Source organism: Triturus cristatus, chromosome 10, assembly GCF_964204655.1.
Source record: "Triturus cristatus chromosome 10, aTriCri1.1, whole genome shotgun sequence".
In the NCBI taxonomy this organism is placed as follows: domain Eukaryota; kingdom Metazoa; phylum Chordata; class Amphibia; order Caudata; family Salamandridae; genus Triturus; species Triturus cristatus.
This window is the reverse complement of record NC_140593.1, coordinates 369438556-369458816: the sequence shown is the minus strand read 5'-3', so window position 1 is coordinate 369458816 and position 20261 is coordinate 369438556. Positions and strand designations below refer to the sequence as shown.

At 47.5% G+C, this 20261-nt stretch overlaps 1 protein-coding gene across 1 annotated transcript in view; it reads right to left on the bottom strand.

Moving 5' to 3' along the window:
• The window catches only part of DNAH11 (dynein axonemal heavy chain 11), a 3007685-nt gene that overhangs the window by 1477003 nt on the left and 1510421 nt on the right, over positions 1-20261 (bottom strand). Inside the window, exon 45 of the mRNA XM_085631597.1 lies at positions 8814-8987. Coding sequence (XP_085487723.1) covers positions 8814-8987 — 174 coding nt within the window. The remainder of the gene's footprint in view (positions 1-8813; positions 8988-20261) is intronic.

Genomic DNA, 20261 nt, shown 5'->3' with positions numbered 1-20261 from the left:
CCACCAGTCTGAGTACAGCAAATATATCTCATCTTTAGATGGAAGGTTTTTTGTAATCTACTGTACATACAGCAGGATGATCAAGAGAAATGTGAGTGGGCCTGGGCTGAGGTCGCAGGATTTCACTCTGCGTAATTCTTTGGACTTACAGGGAAATTCTGCCAAATTCCGCAGAGTTCCAAGAGCGGGCAGAGTATTGCTTGGCCACCCCTAAATTACCCATTCATGGCACAAGCACGTGCAGAACAGAGCACAGCATAAATTTATGCAGAAAAGTGAAGATAACCATCAGAATGTCAAACAAGTTAACAATACATTTTCTGAGGTGTGCGAGACAAGTCAGTTTATAGTTTATCAACTTAAACTGTAAACATATCTTGTGTTAATGCAAAATACAGCTTACATACAACGGTCTTCCAGTGTATTGCTATTTAAACATTAGAAAGTCTTCTACTGTACCTTCCTACACCTCAGCCTGTGCCCTTGCTTCCCACATTCACACAGTAGGCCCCACGACTGCAATTGTAAGAGTGATGTGGCAGCTAACAATCACCGGCTCCCCAGTGACACCGCTACTCACTGTGAACAGCATGAAGTATGGTGACCAGACTACTCCTAGGGCTGACGGTATCAATGGTAGGCAAACTGTTGAACGGCTTTAAGTGGGCTTACCACGGTGTTGCAGTAATAGTAATTGCGGGTGAGGGCATGAGCACTCCTGGCTTTTCTGGCTAGCGGCAGCAGTAACATCCTGAGGGTGAGTCTGCTTCAGTGACCGATCTTGGGCTTCTGTGACTCCTACCATGTCCCCTGCTAGAGGCAAACTAACCTCCCAGCACCCCTGAAGCTGTTGTTCTTTGATGTTCTCCGATGACAGAGCAGGGAGCCAGGGCAGAGTGAGCCATAACTGATGAGCGGAGTTTTGCATGCACTATTCTATATGTATGCTGCGTGAGTGCAGCCATGTTGGGTATATATTACCGCACACATATTGCTTTCACTACCCTTAGCATATTCAATCAATCAATCAAAATAAGCTTTATTCGGAAAGTTAATTTCAATCCATAAAATACAGTAAAATATTTCAGTACTTATACATTAAAAAGATTGTCATGTGAACAATACTATTTAGAATATGTGCAAAAATGGCAATATTTAAAAAGAACAAGATTACATATCATTTTCAGGTTAAAACAGAGAAAAAGAGAAATAGCCCCCATCTGCACTATTAGGATGCATTGGGGGATAAACCCAAAGCAACGTTTGGTAACTAATAGGTGCAATTCTCCGTCTTAACATCTATAATTTACATCTTTCTCCATCTTCGGTTATGCTTAAGCGTTAGAGGCATTGAGAGAGTCTAAAACTATACTGTTTCGACATTTAATGATTTTTTTTAAGAAGACGATAATGTTTAGATTTATACATTCATTATCAAGACATTGGAGAGCCATATATGCTGGACGACATTGCCGATGGCCCCAGATTTTTAAAATTGGAATTAACCATATTTTTCTTAAATTTTTATAAAATCTACAAAATAAGATGACATGGATTGTTGATTGTACGGAAACTTAGCATATTACACAGTCTACATTTCTTTTTAGCGTGTTTCTTTTGTTATGCCGACAGTACATTGGCAATCTCATTGATGTACAAAAAGAATATTTAGAATGGTGCGGCGGTAAAATCTGCACTGCAGCAAAGTGCAGAGATTTTGCTGAACTCAGCGCTGAGTGGGAAAACTCAGAAACTTAGCTGGTAGAGCAGAGTTCACTGCCCTCCCCCAAAATGGGAGTGACCTCCATCACAGGTAACAGATTCCCTATATTGGGGAATGTACTCTGCAGATGGTAAATATCCATACATATGGTTTTCTATGAGTTGACTTTGGATTGTATAGCATATGTTAAGCATTACTTAAGGACAATCTAGTCTTTCCTGCTTTGGGCAGTGAGGCAATCAGAGTTTCCTTACATACATGTGTCAGCATCCCTTTTCCTATGGCAGCCGCACACATGGCTGACATTCTGGGCACAAGTAGATCCATGTATGTTGAGTAAAAGTTCTCTGACAGACCGTTCACCACTGAGGCACTGCATCTGGCTAAGTAAGATCTGGCCTTTTTACATCTTGATTTGTAAATGGACTTCCAAGGCTCTCTCTTGTGTAGGGGATAAGTGGTTAGATTCACTTATGCCACATAGCTTTTTACACTCAAAGGGTTTATTCCTGATTTTTTTCATACAGTTCCGAAAGGCATTCTAAGAATAACTGGTTTATTTCACGCTGAATATACAGTGTGTCTCCCATCATATTTCAGGTTTTGGTTATTAGCATTCCCCTAGTAACTGGGCAGGCTACTTGCTCTTTGCCTTCCGAAAACTTTTTAATCATTAAAGTTCTCTAGTTTAGATGACCTAGTTACTTACCTTTGGTAATACTTTTCGGTAGAGACTATCTAGCTGCAAATTCCTTACCTCAGAATATTTCCAGGTGTCAGACTGGTTCCAGAACCTTTTGAGCAATCCCTCTTGCACGTCGGTAGATGGCATCACTTGGCTCCTCATGGCATTGTTGGTGTTGTCCACGCTGGAAATTATGTGCGAGGTGCCTATGTAGGCACCACTCCAGTACACTAACCTCAGTTCTTAACTGTTTTTTCCTCAACAGAGGCACAAAGCCAAGCTGAAGAGGAATGACTAGTGTTCCTGTGAGGTCGTAAAAGATATCTTAATTGAGAGAAGTCAGTTCGCAGAATGAGGAGGATGGAGGTTGGGTGTTGGTAAGGAAACTGCAGCTTGATAAAGTCTCTACCAGATAAAGTGTTACCAGACGTAACTTGTTAATCTGATAGAGAATTCTAGCCACCGATTTCTTACCTTAGAATAGATACCAAAATAATCTCTACCTATTCTCCAGCTGGTGTGAAGCTTGGACTCCACTGAGACCACAGTCCTCTGATTTCTACCTCCCAGATGGCTGCCCCAGCCCAGAAGTGATGCATCTGTCATCACTGTGAGCTCTGGGTGGGGAACTAGAGCAAGGTCTGCCGTTGACCCAATTACAGTCTATGAGCCACCACTGCAGGTCCTTTGCAGTTCCTGCTGATATCTGGACCAGGTCAGGGAGATGTTCCTGATGCTGTGCCCACTGGGCCTTCAAGTTCCACAGCAGAGCCCCATGTACCAAAGGTCATGTTTTACCAACAGGATTCAAGAGGAGATAAGACCCATCAGTTTCAGAGTCAGTCTCACCGAAATCCAGGATAGAGGATGAAACATAAGTATTATAGCCTGAATGCCCTGGACTCCCAATTCAAGAGGATAAGCCAGAAACTAAACTGTATCCATAACAGCTCTGATGAAAGGGAGCATCTGAGAGGAAGTTATCTTTGACTTTGCCATGTTGATAGTAATCACTAGCGAGTGCAAGAGGTCCGTTGTAGTATGGAGGTTGGAGACGACTACCTGGGGCGCGCTCACCTTGAACAGCTAATCGCCGAGGTAGGGTAACCCCTGACCTCCAAAGATATGCTGCAACCACCGCCATCACCTTGGTGAACACCCGAGGGGCACTGGTGAGGCCAAAAGGGAAGAACTTCGAATGCTAATGCTCCAGACCCACCATGAACCGCAGGTAGTGTCTGTGGGCAGCTAGGAAGGGGATTTGTGGAAATAGGCATCCATCAAGTTCAGCGCTACCACCCAATCTCCTAAGTCAAGGGCAGATACGACCTCAACCAGTGTGAGCATCTTGACTTTGTCCTTTTTCAAGAAGTAATTGAGATGGCACAGATTTAAGATAGGCCTCCATCCTTCTTTGACCCCAGAAAGTAACGGGAATATCAACCACAACCTACTTCTGATGCTGACACCCTCTTGATGGCTCCTATGGCCAGAAGGGCCAGTGCTTCCTGTCGCAAGGGCACAAGGTGGTCCTCTGAAAGCCGATTTAAGGATGGAGGGAGTAGTGTTGGGGTTTGTTGGAATGGGAGAGCGTAACGCTATTGGACAATCTGGAGCACCCATTTGTCTGTTGTAATCTTCCTCCATTGGCGCAGATATTCCTGGATTCTACCGCCAACCAGATACCCATGCTGGATTGAGGCAAAACTAAAGAGGTTTTGACAGTGCGGCTGCCGGGGGGCGGGGCTGAATCTACTGGCCGTGGTGGATAGAAGGGAAATGACGTGCCGTAGAGGAGGTGTAAGGTGGCCCTTGTGGGGGTCACAAAGAGCCCCAACGACCTAGAAGAGGTTCTACTGTCCTTGAATCTCTCCAAGGCCAAATCCACCTTGTGTACAAAGACATGGATTCCATCGAAGGACATGTCCATTAGCGAGGCTTGGACATCCCTAAAAAGCCAGTATTCCTCAACTAGGTGTGACGTCAAAGCACCACCGAAGAAACAATGGCTCTGCCCAATGAGTCAGTCGTATGCAACCCACGTCTGATTATGAACTTTGCAACATCTTGTCCATCAGCAATCGCTTGGGAAAAGTATGACCCTGGGCTCTTTTGGAACCATAGGCAGGACTTGAGCAACGGTATGCCACACAGAATGAGAATAACAACCCAATAAGTACACAGTGTTTGCTGACAGCAGTGCCAGGCTGGCAGAAGAAACAAATCCTCTGCCCAAGGTATCCAGCCTCTTAGATTCACTATCTGGTGGTGTGGAAGGGAACTCACCAGGATTGATTCGGGAAGTTGAGGCTCTGACTACCAGATGGATGATGGGACAGGAAGGATGGGTCCCTGGGAGCGGGGCGATGGTGATGAGCAATTGTCCTGTGCACAGAAGTGCAGGCGCAGGGCATGGCCCAGGCTCTCAGCTGGACATCTATGAAGGGTTATGATGGGGATACCACTGATTGAAGCACCACATTTGATTTGGCAGGAACCAAGGGCAGCTGTAGGTTCAGGACCATAGCCGCCCTCCAGACCATCACCTCAGAGGAAGCCCCTTCCTCCTTTGCCGCTGTGGAAGGAGAAAGCAAGCCAGCGTCTGGTGAGATATCCAGACCACTGGCATCAGGCAGGTCCTCATACCAATTATTATTGGCCATACACTCTGCTAGTGGCTCAGTGTAGGAGTAGGGATAGGGATACTCGGATCCCTCCATTCGTATTCCTCAGAGTGCCCTGCAGTGAAATAGGGCTCTGTCTCCAGATCAGGTTGTGTGGGCATGGTCAGTGCTGGAACGGACGTTGTGTGATGCCAGTCTGGCTCTGTATTGGAGTCGGGAATCACTTTGGGTCCAGCTCCTCTGGAATGGTCCTCGGAGGAGGTCACAAAGTCGCAGGCGTGACAGATCAGGTCCCAACAATGGATACTTATGAGTCGACTAGCCCCAAGGGCGAACCCGCCAACCCCACTCGAAGACCCACCCAAACTGGTGTCACCTGAGGGTACTGCAGAGGGGTTCATCCACTCATTATGAGGCTTGTGGCCTCATAAAACTCTTGGAGTTGGGCGGGGGTCACTTTGTCTCCAGGAAATATTGTGTAGTGCGGAGCAGATCCAGTTTCCAATGCCGGCTGCACAGACATCACCTGCGAGTGAAGTCAGGACTTGTGGTGTTGTTGCTTTGCGTTGCTTAAAGAATGGTAGCGATGCAGAGATATCGAGGAGCACTTTGATTTCTTGGACTTCTTCTTGTGGGACTTACCAGAAGAAGTCCTGGAGTGGGAGGAGGACCGCAAATGCAGCTCCAGGAGTGGTCCTAAGAGCTCCCATGCGAACAAGACATGGGGTCACATGACACGTGGCCAACAGGTTCATGGGCCACATGTAGATGGCCTTGAAGCTCATGGTCTTGCACTCTGCATATGATCTGGAATTGTGGTCCTTCTCCAGGCACCACATGGTGCTCCATCACTGACATCTGTCGACAGGCGCCACAAGGTTTGAACCCTGTGGGTTTCTTTGGGAACATCTCCCAAACATATGGAAATAAGAAGGCACACTAGACTTCGACAAAAGGTCAAAAGAAGTTAGTTAAAAAGCCACTGAGGGGAGCTCAATCTGGTTCCACACTGATGGTTTGGAAAAGAAGGAACTGAGGTCAGCGCTCTGGAAAGGTGCATATTTAGGCATATATAGGCACTATGCAAGTCATTTCTGTCACGGACTACGCCAACGGCACCACACAGAGTCAGACAATGCAATCTTCCAGCGCGCTAGGGAGATTGCTCAGAAGTTTCTAAATCCAGTCTAATGCCTGGGTATCTTCTAAGGGAACAAATCTGTGGCCTGGAACCTCTATTGAATATGCCAGTCTTTCCAACAAGGTTGCACACTTTTCCCCTCTCCTCTCTTATACTTATGTCTATGTGCAGGGTTGTTGCCAACATTTAATTCAAGTTGTTCTATAAGGTTCTGGATGCAGTGCCCCCTTACTAATGCTTTGAATGCTTTACATTTCACTAAGGTTTTTGAGGCAATCCCAATATTTTATGAAAATTGATGGCTTATATCGTCCTAACTGTGCTTCAAAAACTAGGCTCCTCCTGATACCTAGAAGCGCAAAGTGGAGACAATCGCTCTAATTTCTGTCCTATTTTAGCTCTCCAACCAAAGATTTGGAGTAGGATCAAAAGCAAAGGCTGACACACAACAGCACACCAAAAGTGATTCTGATGCACACAGATCAACAAACATCCTTTTCAAATGGGGTTTGGCTTTAATGGTGTTTTAACACAGTCCATGTCCAATACATAAGATGTTTAAGAAGGGAGTTAAGGATGGAGTTTCAATTATAATCTGCGTGCTTGCCATTTAGCAGGCAATGTGAGTTTCATGCATGATGTCTCGAGTTTACCTGTCAAATTGAAATAATAGCCCTAAATTACGTCAGACTTGTTAGCAAATCTATCCCCAGTCCAGTGCTTAATTTAAGCTAGTGGTTTCTGGTGATCGGCACTGGCACTTAATTGCCAATACCAGAACTTATGACAGCCAGCCACAAGGTGGCGTTGTTTGTCTAATTTATAGATTAGCACAACAACAGTTGTTTATTAATTCAATATGCATTAAAAATGACTGATGCCTTCCACCAAACTATACTTATAGCTTTAGGGGCCTGGAATAGTCTCAGTTGTCACACTGTCAGGTGTGTGATGGCAGCAGTTGGGTTAGTGCGGTCATTGGCAGTGCTGGCAGGGGAAATGGGTGGTGCAAGCTGCAGTCTCTTGGTAAGGGCCCTACCAATAATTCTTTTGTTTCAAATTAAGTCCTGTCCCAGTCTCAGTTAATGAGGAAAATATTTGCTTCAGTTGTGTGTAACAAAACACTGCTTGCTTAACTGGAACAAGTATTGGCAAAGCCTATGGATCTCACCTATGTGAGAGCTGTTGGCTTTTCCAATGTATTTTAGCATGATGTAAAAGTAAAAAAGAAAATTGCTATAAAGTTTTTTAAAAAGCGCTATGACATAGGAAACAAAAGAAAAGTGCCACAGCACTTTTCTTTCTTATGATGGTTGGCTGGGGGAGCAACAGAGACAATGCGAGAGTGGGGGGTGAGAGGGAACAGGTAACATAGACAATTGGGGGATTGGCGCAATTAGTAAGGAAGAAGCAACATGGTGGGTGGGGGTGACAGGGAATAGGAAACTTGGATAAGGGGGTTAGAAGAGGAGATGAAATTCAGACGAGGGGGCTTGGGAGGGAAGTGGCCACATTGACAATGGTGGTTGGACGGTGGGAGCAAATTAGTACCACCCACAATGGGAAGGAGTGGGAGGGAATAAGCAACATGGACAACTGGAAGTGGGGGATGGGAGGGTAGAAGCAACACGGACAAGGGGGGTGGGAGAGAAGAAGCAACCAAGCACAACACAAGAAGAAGAAAAAAAAGAAGCAACACAATGGGAAGAAAAAAAAAGAAAATTAGCACCTACTTCAATCACAGAGTCTCCATTGGAAGGACCCTAATGAAGATGAAGCAATATGTACTTGGTCAATGCTCCCAAGGTAAGAAGAGGAAGTTAAGCTAGTAAAAATAAGAGTGACAATGAAGACAACAAATGGAAAGAAATGGGTGAGCTCCAAACCTTTTGTGAAAAATATTGCTCGCAAGTGAGAGCGCATGTAGGAAATACACTGTAACAGGTGAAGTGAATTTTTTTTTTTTAAATAGGAAATGGCACATTCAAACTTGAGTGTGTCCCCCTGGGCACACTGGAAAGGAAAACATTTCAATTGTTCATATATATGGCAATTTTATTTATTGCTTGTTTCAACATATAAAGTTTTCAACAATGTCAATTCATTGTGATCTTTGAAGTATATACATTATCTCATGACATAGATGTTTGTTTGTAGTCCAATGCATTTCGTGTTACTTCGAACCCTTCATCAGGGACAAACCTGTGAACGCAATCAAAATGAGGAGGCTTATAAACTACTACGGAGTCGGGTAACATTGTCCAAACGTTACATTAACAATTGAGTGCATCCTGCTTCGAATTCTGTGTGGGGGAGAAAGGGTATGCCTCGATTTGTTGTATATTGATGGCCGTATGTGTCTGATCTGTGGGATAGTTAGTAACGAGTCTGTGAGACTATATGTGGCCACATGCCGTTATAGGACTGACTGTTTAGCTGGTGATTTATTTGCACTGTTGTTTAAACAGCCGGTAATGCAGTGTTTTTTTTTTTAAGACAGTTATCAGTCTCCATCTGTCACATGACACTGCTTTAGCCGGAAATCATGTCTTTAAAAACAAACAAATGCTATTGCTACTTGACTTATTCACAAAATATTTTTTTGAAACAAACACAAATTTTTCTTTGATTATTGCTTACCTGTAGGGGCACATCAGAATCCATCTCAAACTTAGGCACGTTATCTGCCCAATGCAAAAATTTCTTGCTTTTGTGATCGAGAAAATAATCAAAAATTGTGCCTTGGGTTGGGAACTTCACAGCTTTCATCTGTTTTGTCCACCAGTGACTAAACACAGCTCGATAATCAGCAAGCTAGAATGTGACGAGCAAAGATGTTGAATATATTTCACAATGCAAAATCTATTTAGACAGAATCCCTGCATAGTCCTCAAGTTGTAATCCCATTTTTAAAAAAAAGAAATCCAGTGTCATCAACTGAGAAGATAACGCAACATTTAATCAAAACAATACATTTCTGGAGAATAAAAATGTTTAAGCAAGGTCGGATACTCTGGCTTGAATTTATAAAATTAATTTCTATTTTTGTATAATCATGGGAAAAATGACATAACTATTGACTTAAGTGTTTAGGAATGTTATTTTTAAATAAAACAATGACACATCGTTGAAAAGAACATTATTTTATAATTAAGGTTAGAAGTGTGGCATAGATGTTGCAGTATTAAGAAGGAAAAAAAAACTTTTAAGAAGAATATATATTTTAGTTAATAAAACCGACAACAAAATCACTACAACTATTCATTTACAAAGATCTGCCTCACATGGATACGCCCTTGGTCACTGGGAACATAACTCACTGGCATACAGATGAGAGCCATTTAAATTACTATGTGTAAACCCACATTGTGCTCAAAAGTTGACTCCACTTTAATGAATGTTCTCTGCATTATTACAAGATTTGTCTGCTCCTGAACTTCTTAAAGCTGATTTCAGAAAGTAGTGTTTTTACTTGAGAAACAAATGTTTTTATTGATCCAGCATTTTCTGGCCCCCACTTCCACTTACTCTTGGTCTCCGATGGACCTTTTTAGTCGCACTGAGGGGAAAGGCAGTTGGCATTTAATGTCTCTAATCTAACCCATTTAACAGTGCAACCCATTTGGCTACACAATGAGGACCTGAAATCGTTAGCCGAGTTTAAGAATATTTATTGCACATTAGTAATCAAATTCAAATAGACCACTCTCAATACCATGTTATAAAGATTGAAAATGACAACTGGGAGTCTGAGCCTCCTAAAGAAATTGAGGTGGACTAATATTAAACAGACAAACAATTCAGTGACGGCAATGCAAAACAATAACATCAGAATTTGGTGCTCAGAAAATCTAAAGTTCTCTAGTCTATACATTAGAAATCAGAATCTGCCAAGCACAATCCAAAGTAAAGGATGGTTCAGTTATCTAAAGAATCTCATAAAACAAAGAGTTCCAGGTAGGGAACCGGGACAAGACAAGTAAACATGAGTGGCACAAGGGTTAGTATCTCAGAATCTCGGCCACAAGTCTTCAGTGGGTCAAAAATAAGTGTTAGTTTATACCACACTTAGGACAGAAGTCAAAGGAAACACAGGTCTAAACCTCAAAGTTCATTCAGGAGATAGTTGGGAATCACAAAAAGGGTTGGCAAGGATTCTAAGGAAGGTTCTGCATAGAATCTGCATAAAGGGGATTCGGAAAAGAAGGCCAGAAGAACTCCGGAAACGATCAGTGGAGTTACTTTTCTCGAAGGGCAAAAAATGCATCTATTCTAAGTCAGCAGGGGCTATCGGTATAGTTTAATCCATAAAGTCCATAGGTGATACTCCTTCGGCACCACTGTCTTCAAGTCTCTATTGTCTTTGCTCCATTTTCCCATTGCTGACGGCAACATTTACCAACTGTCCACACATCAGACATGGGAACGACATTTCTTTCTCACGGCCAAGTCTGTAAAAAAATAGTTCTTTCATTTGTGCTATGGATTCTCATGTACTTTCGTCAAGGACTGTTTCTCAGGCTATGTATGTATCTCCAGTACAGAAATGTATCTATTCTAAACTAATAACTCGTGTGAATACCAGCAGGAAAGCCACATTAGCAGAAACTGGAATACAGTATTTTATTTAATGAAGCAAGGTGAAATATAGGCCTAAACTATAAAGTCAAGTTAACCATTAAACATTCTGGTGCACATTTAATATGCGTGTGCACAATCAACAAAACACATATAAACTCTTGTCACCACTTGAAATGGCGAACTGTCCAAATAACACTCAGAAAGATTTATTTTCGTTTTCCTTGGTTTATTGTACTAAGGCAAACTCAGTATATCCGTTAAAACAAACAAAAAATGAGTCCAAGCTGGAGTTTACAAAGTCTTCTTTGGAGTTCCTGTCAGATGGTACCCTCAACAGAAGAAGGAAAAATGCAGGTAAGGACCTATTCTCTGAGTTTTTTAAATTCGTGTTGGTGAGTTAGTGGGGTGTTCTGTTCTCTCTCTAGTGAAGAATGGTGGTTATTGATAGGAAGTGAAGGGAGGGTAATAGGGTGTACAAAAAGCCTTAAGATATGGGGGGGGACTTGCCTCCCTCTTATAATCCTCTCTGTCAAATTAAAGAGAATGAGAATTCCCTCCCTTTCCCCAGTTGCAAAAAAAGAAATAACAAAATCTTGTAAAGTCTTCTCAGACTAGTGCTTGAAAAGTGCTCAGTCAGACTGGCTAACTGGTTTAATTTGGTCGGTCCCTTATTTTTTTTTTTAACTCCTAATCCTCTTTCACCCCCCTATCCCAGTTACTGTCCTCCGTCTCTTGAATGAAAGCCTTGTACACACCTGGTAAAGCCACGTTCCTCCTGGGACGCGGCGCAGACTCTGAGGCTTTGGACAGACATGAGACTACACTCCTCTCCCTGGATCGTCGGCCACTGCTTCAGGTGCCGCCGTCTCGTTAGTTACTCTCATGGGAGGCTTTGCTTCCTCTGGAGATGACGTGTCGGGTGCTTCATTTCCTGCTTCCGTCTCTGTTGTTTCTCCGAACTCCTTCACTCCTTCCTCTCGTGTTTCATACTCCACAAGCCACACTTCCTATCAAAGGCTTTACGGCGTCATGCGGAGATCCTTGGCCCTCTGCTTCTGCCTGACTTCCGTGGTGGACGAGGAGAACTAAGTCTGCTTTCGTCTCTGGACCGCTGGAAACATCGGGTAGGTGACATCCCAATCCCAGGCTTTTCCCGATCAGGAAAAGAGGGAAAACTTGACAGGTAGTCGGGTCGGTGAGATCCTTGCTGGCTTTATGATATATTTCAAATTGAAAAGGTTGAAAGGAGAGAAACCACCTAAGAACCCGGGGATTGTTTCCTTTGTTTCTGCTTAACCAAGTCAAGGGTGATCAGTATACAAGATGAACAAGTTACTTACCTTCGGTAACGATGTATCTGTAAGAAACATTAGTTAGTTAGATTCCTCACCTTAGAATATCCCCAGGCGTCAGACTGGATCCGGAAGATTTTTCGTCAGCAATACCCCTTGCGCGTCGCTAGGCGTCGTCTGCGGCTCCGCGTCCGTCGTCGGCGTCGTGCGCCGGAATGACGTCGTCGGAGTACTTAGACGCCGCCCTCGCGCGCTGACGTCTGTTCTTGTACATAGCTTTCCGCGCCAGGAACGCAGAGCCATGCAAAGACCGACACTGGTGCCAAAAAATAAAATCTAGGGGCCTGAAAAGGACAACCTTAACCCTAGATGTCAGTTCGCAGAACGGGGAGGATGGGTGGGTCGGTGAGGAATATAACTAACTAATGTTTCTTACAGATACATCGTTACCGAAGGTAAGTAACTTGTTCATCTGAAAGAAACACGTTAGTTAGATTCCTCGCCTTAGAATAGATACCCAAGCAATACCATCCCCGGTGGTGGGTCTGCGAACCAAGATCACACCAGAAAGTCCTGGAGGACAGAACGGCCAAAGAAGCCATCCCTCCGGACTTGGCTGTCAAGGCAATAATGCCTGGCAAACGTGTGTAACGAAGCCCACGTCGCCGCCTGACAGATGTCCTGCAAAGGGACTCCCCGTCCCAAAGCAGTAGTAGCCGCTGTGGCCCGAGTAGAATGGGCGCGCAGCCCAACAGGAGGGTCCTTTTTTGCCAAAGAATAGCAAATTTTGATACACAAAACGACCCACCGAGAGATGGTCCGTTTGTGCACAGCTTTCCCCTTCTTAGCGCCCACGTACCCAACAAAAAGCTGGTCGTCCACCCGGAACTGTTTTGTGCGGTCCAGATAAAAGGAGAGCGCACGTTTTGGGTCCAGACGGTGGAGCCTCTCTTCCTCTTTGGAAGGATGCGGAGGCGGAAAGAAGGTGGGCAAGGTAACAGACTGCCCAAGATGAAATGGAGTCACCACTTTCGGAAGAAAGGAAGGACGAGGCCGAAGGACAACCTTGTCCGGATGAACAGAGAGAAAAGGAGGCTTTGAAGATAAAGCCTGGAGCTCACTCACCCGTCTAGCCGAGGTGATGGCTACCAGAAAAGCAGTCTTAAGAGTCAGAAGACGACGAGGACAATTGTGAAGAGGCTCGAAGGGAGCGCACATCAGGAATGTCAAGACCAGATTCAAGTCCCACTGAGGCATTACAAAAGGGACAGGAGGGAACGTGTGAGTAATGCCTTTTAGAAAGCGTGTAACCACAGGGGACTTGAAAAGAGAAGGCTGATCAGGAAGCCGCAAGAAGGCGGAGATGGCAGCAAGATAACCTTTCAGGGTGCCCAGGGCAGAGCCCTGCCGGGCCAGAGAAAGAAGAAAGAGGAGAACCTCAGAAAGAGGGGCGGAAAGGGGATCCACAGCCTTTGCTGTGCACCATGCCACAAATTTGTTCCACCGGCAGGTGTATACCGGCTTTGTGGAGGGACGCCTGGCTGCCAGAATGATATCACAGACTTCAGGAGGCAAGTCAAATGGCATCAACTGCCGCCGCTCAATCTCCACGCATGGAGGTGGAGGCTGGACAGGTTCGGGTGGAGGACCGTCCCCTGCTGCTGCGACAGAAGATCCTCCCGAAGGGGCAGACGTATCGGGGGATCGGTCAACATACTGAGTAGCTCGGGATACCAGTATCTTCGGGCCCAATCCAGAGCCACCAAGATGACTTGGGCCCGGTCGTGCCTGATCTTCTTCAGCACTCTGGGCAGAAGTGGTATAGGAGGAAAGGCGTACAACAGACCGCAACTCCACTCGTGACGAAAAGCGTCGCCGAGCGAGTGCCGCCTTGGAAATTCCAACGCGCAGAACTGCGGACATTGCGCGTTCTCTCCGGTGGCGAATAGATCTAACCAAGGCTCTCCCCACTGCTGAAAGAGACCTTGCGCCACTTCGGAGTTCAGACGCCATTCGTGATCCATCATGCACCGGCGGCTGAGTTCGTCCGCTCTGGCGTTCAGAGAGCCCGCCAGATGTTGAACCACTAGGGTGACGCCCTGGTGTTCCAGCCACGTCCAGAGGCGCAGAGCCTCCTGACAAAGGGTCCACGACCCCACCCCGCCCTGTTTGTTGCAATACCACATGGCGGTGGTGTTGTCCGTGAACACCTGCACGACACTGCCCCTGACAGAGGGAAGGAAGGCTTTCAGTGCAATTCGGATCGCTCTCAACTCCAACAGGTTGATGTGGAGACGAGACTCCGCCGGAGACCAGAGGCCTCTGATCTCCGCCTCTCCCATATGGCCACCCCAGCCCACGAGGGACGCATCCGTCACTACGACATGCTCCGGTTGGGGAAGGGAGAGGCTCCTGCCCATGACCCAATCGCGGTCCGTGAGCCACCACTGCAACTGTTGTGCAGTGCCCTCCGAGATCAAGACATGGTCGGACAGGTTGCCGTGATGCTGGGCCCACTGAAACTTCAGGTCCCACTGCAGAGCCCGCATGCGCCGCCTGGCGTGATGCACTAGTAGGATGCAGGAGGCCATCAGCCCCAGAAGCCGCAACACTAGCCTGACCGAAACCCAGGATAGAGGCCGAAAGATGGGAATCAGGGCCTGAATATCCTGGACCCGCTGTTCCGGTGGATAGACCCGGAACTGCGCCGAATCGAGAACTGCTCCGATGAAGAGGAGCTTCTGAGAGGGACTCAGGTGTGACTTCGGCACGTTGATGGAAAATCCCAGCAAATGCAGGAGATCCGCCGTAGTCTGGAGGTGGGAGACGACTGCCTGGGGCGAGCCCGCCTTCAACAACCAGTCGTCGAGATAGGGGAAGACTGGAACCCCTGATCTGCGCAGATGAGCTGCGACCACCGCCATCACTTTCGTGAACACCCGAGGGGCACTGGTGAGGCCGAAGGGGAGCACGGTAAACTGAAAATGCTCTTGGCCCACCGTGAACCGCAGGTAACGCCGGTGGGCTGGCAGGACGGGGATATGGAAGTATGCGTCCTGCAAGTCCAACGCTACCATCCAGTCTCCGGGGTCTAGGGCAGCTAGAACCTGAGCCAAGGTTAACATCTTGAACCTTTCCTTTCGGAGGAAGGCATTGACGTTCCGGAGGTCCAAGATGGGGCGTAGGCCCCCTTTGCCCTTCTTGGGAACCAGAAAGTAGTGGGAATAACAACCACGACCTACTTCTGGACTCGGAACGCGCTCGACGGCCCCCTTGGCCAAGAGGGCCGAAACTTCCTCGCGGAGAAGATTCAAGTGATCCCCCGAGATACGGTGGTGCTGCGGTGGCATGGCTTGAGGGGTCGTCTCGAAGGGGAGGGAGTAGCCCCTTCGGACGATTTGCAGCACCCACCTGTCCGATGTAATGGACCGCCAGTGGAGCAGGTGATGGCGAACTCTGCCGCCCACTGGCGTGGAATGGGCCTGAAAGCTCGGACTAGGAAGGCTTTGAGGCGGATGCTGCCGGGGTGGATGTGGGCTGACCACGTCGTCCTCCAGATCTGCCACGGCGGAAACCACGTCCGCGACCGCGCGCAGGTTGGTTCTGCGGCTGGTGGCTGGGCGGACGTGAGGAGGCGCCCCTTCCTTGGCCACGAAAGGGGCGAAAAGCGGAGGTGTGCGCCCGCGGAGCCGAGAGGCCCAAGGACTTGGCCGTAGCCCGGGAGTCCTTAAAGCGGTTCAGCGCACTGTCCGCCTTCTCACCAAACAGGCGAGTGCCATCAAAGGGCATGTCCATGAGGGTGTTCTGGACATCCCCGGAAAATGACGTGGACCGCATCCAGGCGTGGCGGCGGAGCGCCACCGTGGTGGAAATCGCCCGACCCAGCGAGTCCGTGGTGTCAAGCCCACATCGTATGGCGTGCCGCGCTGCATCCCTCCCATCGGCCAAAGCCTGGGTAAGACATGTCCGGACCTCCTCCGGACACAGGGGCAGCACGTCCTCCACCGTATCCCACAGAGAATGGGAATAACGGTCCAAGAGACAGGCGGTGTTCAAAGACCGAAGGCCCAAACTAAGGGACGAGAACAGTTTCTTGCCAAACTGCTCGAGTCTCTTGGAATCCCGGTCCGGCGGAGCGGTCGGGAAGGAGGATTGGGAGGTAGAGGCCTGGATAACCAGACTCTCGGGGGTGGGGTGTTGGGACAGAAAACTGGGGTCGCCCGGAGCAGGGCGGTGGCGCCTGGCAACGTTCCTATCCACAGATGGAACTGTGGAGGGCTTGGACCAGGTGCCCTGCAGAACGTCAGTGAGGGCCTCATTGAACGGCAGCAGAGGCTCAGTGGAGCTTGCTGCGGTTTGAAGCACCTCAGTGAGGATGTTAGTCCTCACAGCCACGGCAGGCAGCTCGAGCCCAAGGGCTGCGGCCGCCTTGCGCAGCACCACAGAAAATGCTGCACCCTCCTCCGAAGCCACAGTCGGAGGAGAAGTGAATCCAGTGTCTGGCGAGGTATCCAGACCACTGGCCTCCCCCAGTTCATCTGCCCAGTCCTGTGAAAGCTGCGACTGAACAGCCATAGGGTCCTCGAACCCCTCCCAGTCGCCCCCGTCGTCCGATTCCTGATAAACAGGAGGAATGATCGGAGCCGGACTGTAGAGATGATAGGTCTCAAGCGGCGCCGGACACGGCGTCGGTCGACGCCGTTGCGGCGCCGGGTCCGGAATAGGGCTAAACTGGGGTTGGACGCCGTCCGGAGTCGGCACCGAAGGCGTCGGCGTCGGCGGCACCGGAGGTGTAGGCGTCTGCGCCGGCGGCGCCGGTGGCGGCGTCGGTGGTTCATTCGCCGGCGCCGGTGGAGGAGTGGTGAGGTCAACCGGCATCGACGGGGGCCCAGGCATGGGCCCCGCGGGGACCTGCGGCATCGAGACCGGAGTCGTCGCCGGCGCCGGGGCCGAAGTCGCCGGCAGGCAAGGTCGCCCAGTCGAGTCCGCGGGGCCCGAAGGCGCGCCAGCGGGCGTCGACGGCGGGGCCAGGCTCCTCATGGCCGAGAGGAAGGCACTGACCTCCGCCGGCGTCGCGTTAGTCCCAGGGACCGGAGGGTATGGGGACGGGCGCGGCGCCTGCGGCTCCGCCGGAGCCGCGGGGGTGGAACCACCCGGACCCTCGGCCGAGTCGCGCGACCGGCGAGGGGAGTCCGAAGAGCGATGTCGCCTCTTGGACTTCTTAGAGCGTTTGGACTTACCTGACGACTTGGAGCCCGACGATCGATGGTGGCGTCGGCTAGGGCTCCGCGAGCGATCCTTGGACCTCCTCCTGGACCGGGATCGCGCACGACGCGGAGCCGAGTGGCGAAGCTCGAGAAGCTTGCGGGACCGCTCCCGCCGAGCCTTCGAAGTCAGGGCCTGGCAATCGGAGCACGACTCCGCGTCGTGGTCGGGGCCTAAACAGTAGAGGCACCGGCGGTGGTGATCGGTCACCGACATCAGTCGATGGCAATCCTCGCAAGCCTTGAACCCAGGCATCCTACCGGCACCAGATGTCGACAGACAAGGATCAAAAGTGATCAAAAAAGATTTAGTCAAAAAAGACTAAAAAGGGGTAGCTCTCCCGGATCTGCGCTTACTGGCGCGGAAAAAAGAAGAACTGACGTCAGCGCGCGAGGGCGGCGTCTAAGTACTCCGACGACGTCATTCCGGCGCACGACGCCGACGATGGACGCGGAGCCGCAGACGACGCCTAGCGACGCGCAAGGGGTATTGCTGATGAAAAATCTTCCGGATCCAGTCTGACGCCTGGGGATATTCTAAGGTGAGGAATCTAACTAATGTGTTTCTTTCAGATAAAGGGTTTACCGTCAAGATAGTAACAAAGCTTTTCGATTGGCCATTTAATGGCTAGGCACTCCTTCTCTATAGTGGAGTAAGCTGACTCACAGGGAAACAATTTTCTGCTAATATATAAAATAGGTTTCTCAATACCTTCATCAACCTTTTGCGTGAGGACAGCACCTACGCCGGAAGTGTCTGTTTGTAGGATAAATACTCTCTCAAAGTCTGGGGAGGTGAGGATGGGGGCAAAAGTAATAATTTCCTTTAGAGTCCGAAAGACTTCTGTTGCTTTTTCAGAGGGATTTCATTAACTGGTGTTGGGTATTCCTTTTCTTAAGTGATCAATCAGGGGTGCCACTATGATGGAGTATTGCTGGTTCAATCTTCAGTAATAACCTACCAACGCGAAAAAGGATCTTATCACATTTTTATTGGTTGGAAAGGGACTCTCAGTGATCGATCTGATTTTTTCGGTTTGGGGCGCAATTAACCCATCTCCTAACAAATACCCTAGGTATTTTTCTCTGTTAAAGTCTATTTTTGATTTTTTTTTGCATTTATGTGGAAGTTGGCTCTCATCAGATCATTGAAGATTAGTGTTAAGTGTCTCAAAGGATCTTCCCACGTATGGCTAAATATAATTATATCATCTAGATATGCAGATGAGTAGTAATGGTTCTTAAGGATTAGGTTCATTAACCTTTGAAAAGTATTAGGGGCACCAGGGAGCCGGAAAGGAAGCACTATGAATTAAAACAGGCCGAAAGGAGTAGAAAAAGCAGTCTTCTCATTTTCTTCTGTTTTTAGGGGGACCGGCCAGTATCCTTTTGTGAGATCTATTGTGGTGATGTACTCAGCATCTCTTATTCTCTCAATTAACTCATCAACTCTGGAAAGGGGGTATGCATCTAATTTTGAGATCTGGTTAACTGCTCCATGCTCTATAAGTCTATGTCAAACCTTATACTTCCATCGGGTTTTGGAATCAATACTATGGGAGAGGACCAATTACTTTGGGAAGGCTCAATGATGTTCATTTTTAGCATTTGTTCTATTTCCTTGAACTCGGCTTGTCTTCTTGCAGCTGGGATTTGGTAAGGTTTTTGTCTTATGACCCTCCCTTCCTGAGTGGGAATAGAATGTTGGGTTAAGTGTGTTTTTCCAGGGATATCAGAATAAATAGAGGCAAAGGGTTTTAGCATATGTTTTAACTCTTCTTTTTGTTTGTCAGACAGGTCTTGGTTTATGTGTAATTGTTCCAGAGTTGTTTGAGTACTAGTTTCTACATGCATCATATGTACAGTTTTGGGTAAGGGTCCTAGCCATTTTTTAAAGAGATTTATGTGGAAGACCTGTTCTCTGTGAGCCCCCAATTTTAATTTGTATGAGAGATTTCTATAATTTTAAAGGGACCTCTCCATCAGTATTTCATCTTATGAGGAGAGCTTGGTAACAGGACCAAAACCCAATCGCGGGGTTGATATATTCTCAGTTTCTTCCCTTTATCATATATTCGCTTTTGTTTACTTTGACTTTTTTCTAAATTCTTAGTCGCCAGTTCCCGGAGTTTTCTGATGTGGGTCCTTAATTGTTGAATGTACTGTAAGAGGTTATCTGCTTCTGGTATTATGTCCTTCTCCCAGGCCTCTAAGGTTATTTCTAGGAGGATTTGAGGTTTTAGCCCATAAAGTAATTCAAATGGAGAACACCCAAAACTACTTTGTACCTGACTTCTTAGCAAGGAGAGGGCCAGGAGAAGCAGTTGGTCCCAATTCCTTCTTTCTCCAACTAGCATTTTTTTGAGGAGGCATTTGAGGGAACCAATGATTGGATCTCTCCACCAGCCCGTCCGTCCGTCCGTCTTGGGGTGATATACAGAAGTTTTAATGTGTTTAATGTCCAACTGTTTACAAATCTGGGCCATGAGACAGGATACAAAAGGGGTACCCTGCTCCTTAATGATCTGCTTGGGAAACCCAACTCGAGAAAAATGTTCTATAAGGTTTTGTGCAATAGTTTTAGAATCAGGGATTTGGATAGAAAAGGCCTCTGGATATCGGGTAGCATAATCAACTATGACAAGGGCATATTGGCATCTCTTTGAGGACTTTGGTAAAGGGCCTATCAAGTCCATTCCTAACCTTTCAAACAGGGAACCTATTATAGGTAAGGTTTGCATGTGTGATTTAGGGGGTAAGTAGGGACTCTTTTTCTGGCACACCTCGCATTCCTGACAATATGTTTTTACGTGTGCAAAGATACCAGGCCAGTAAAAGTTGGTGAGGATTTCTTTTGTTGTTTTCTCTGGTTCAGAATGTCTCGCTAATGAATGCGAGTGGGCATAAAACATAATCTGGTCTTGAAAGTCTTTTGGCACTAATAGTTGGGT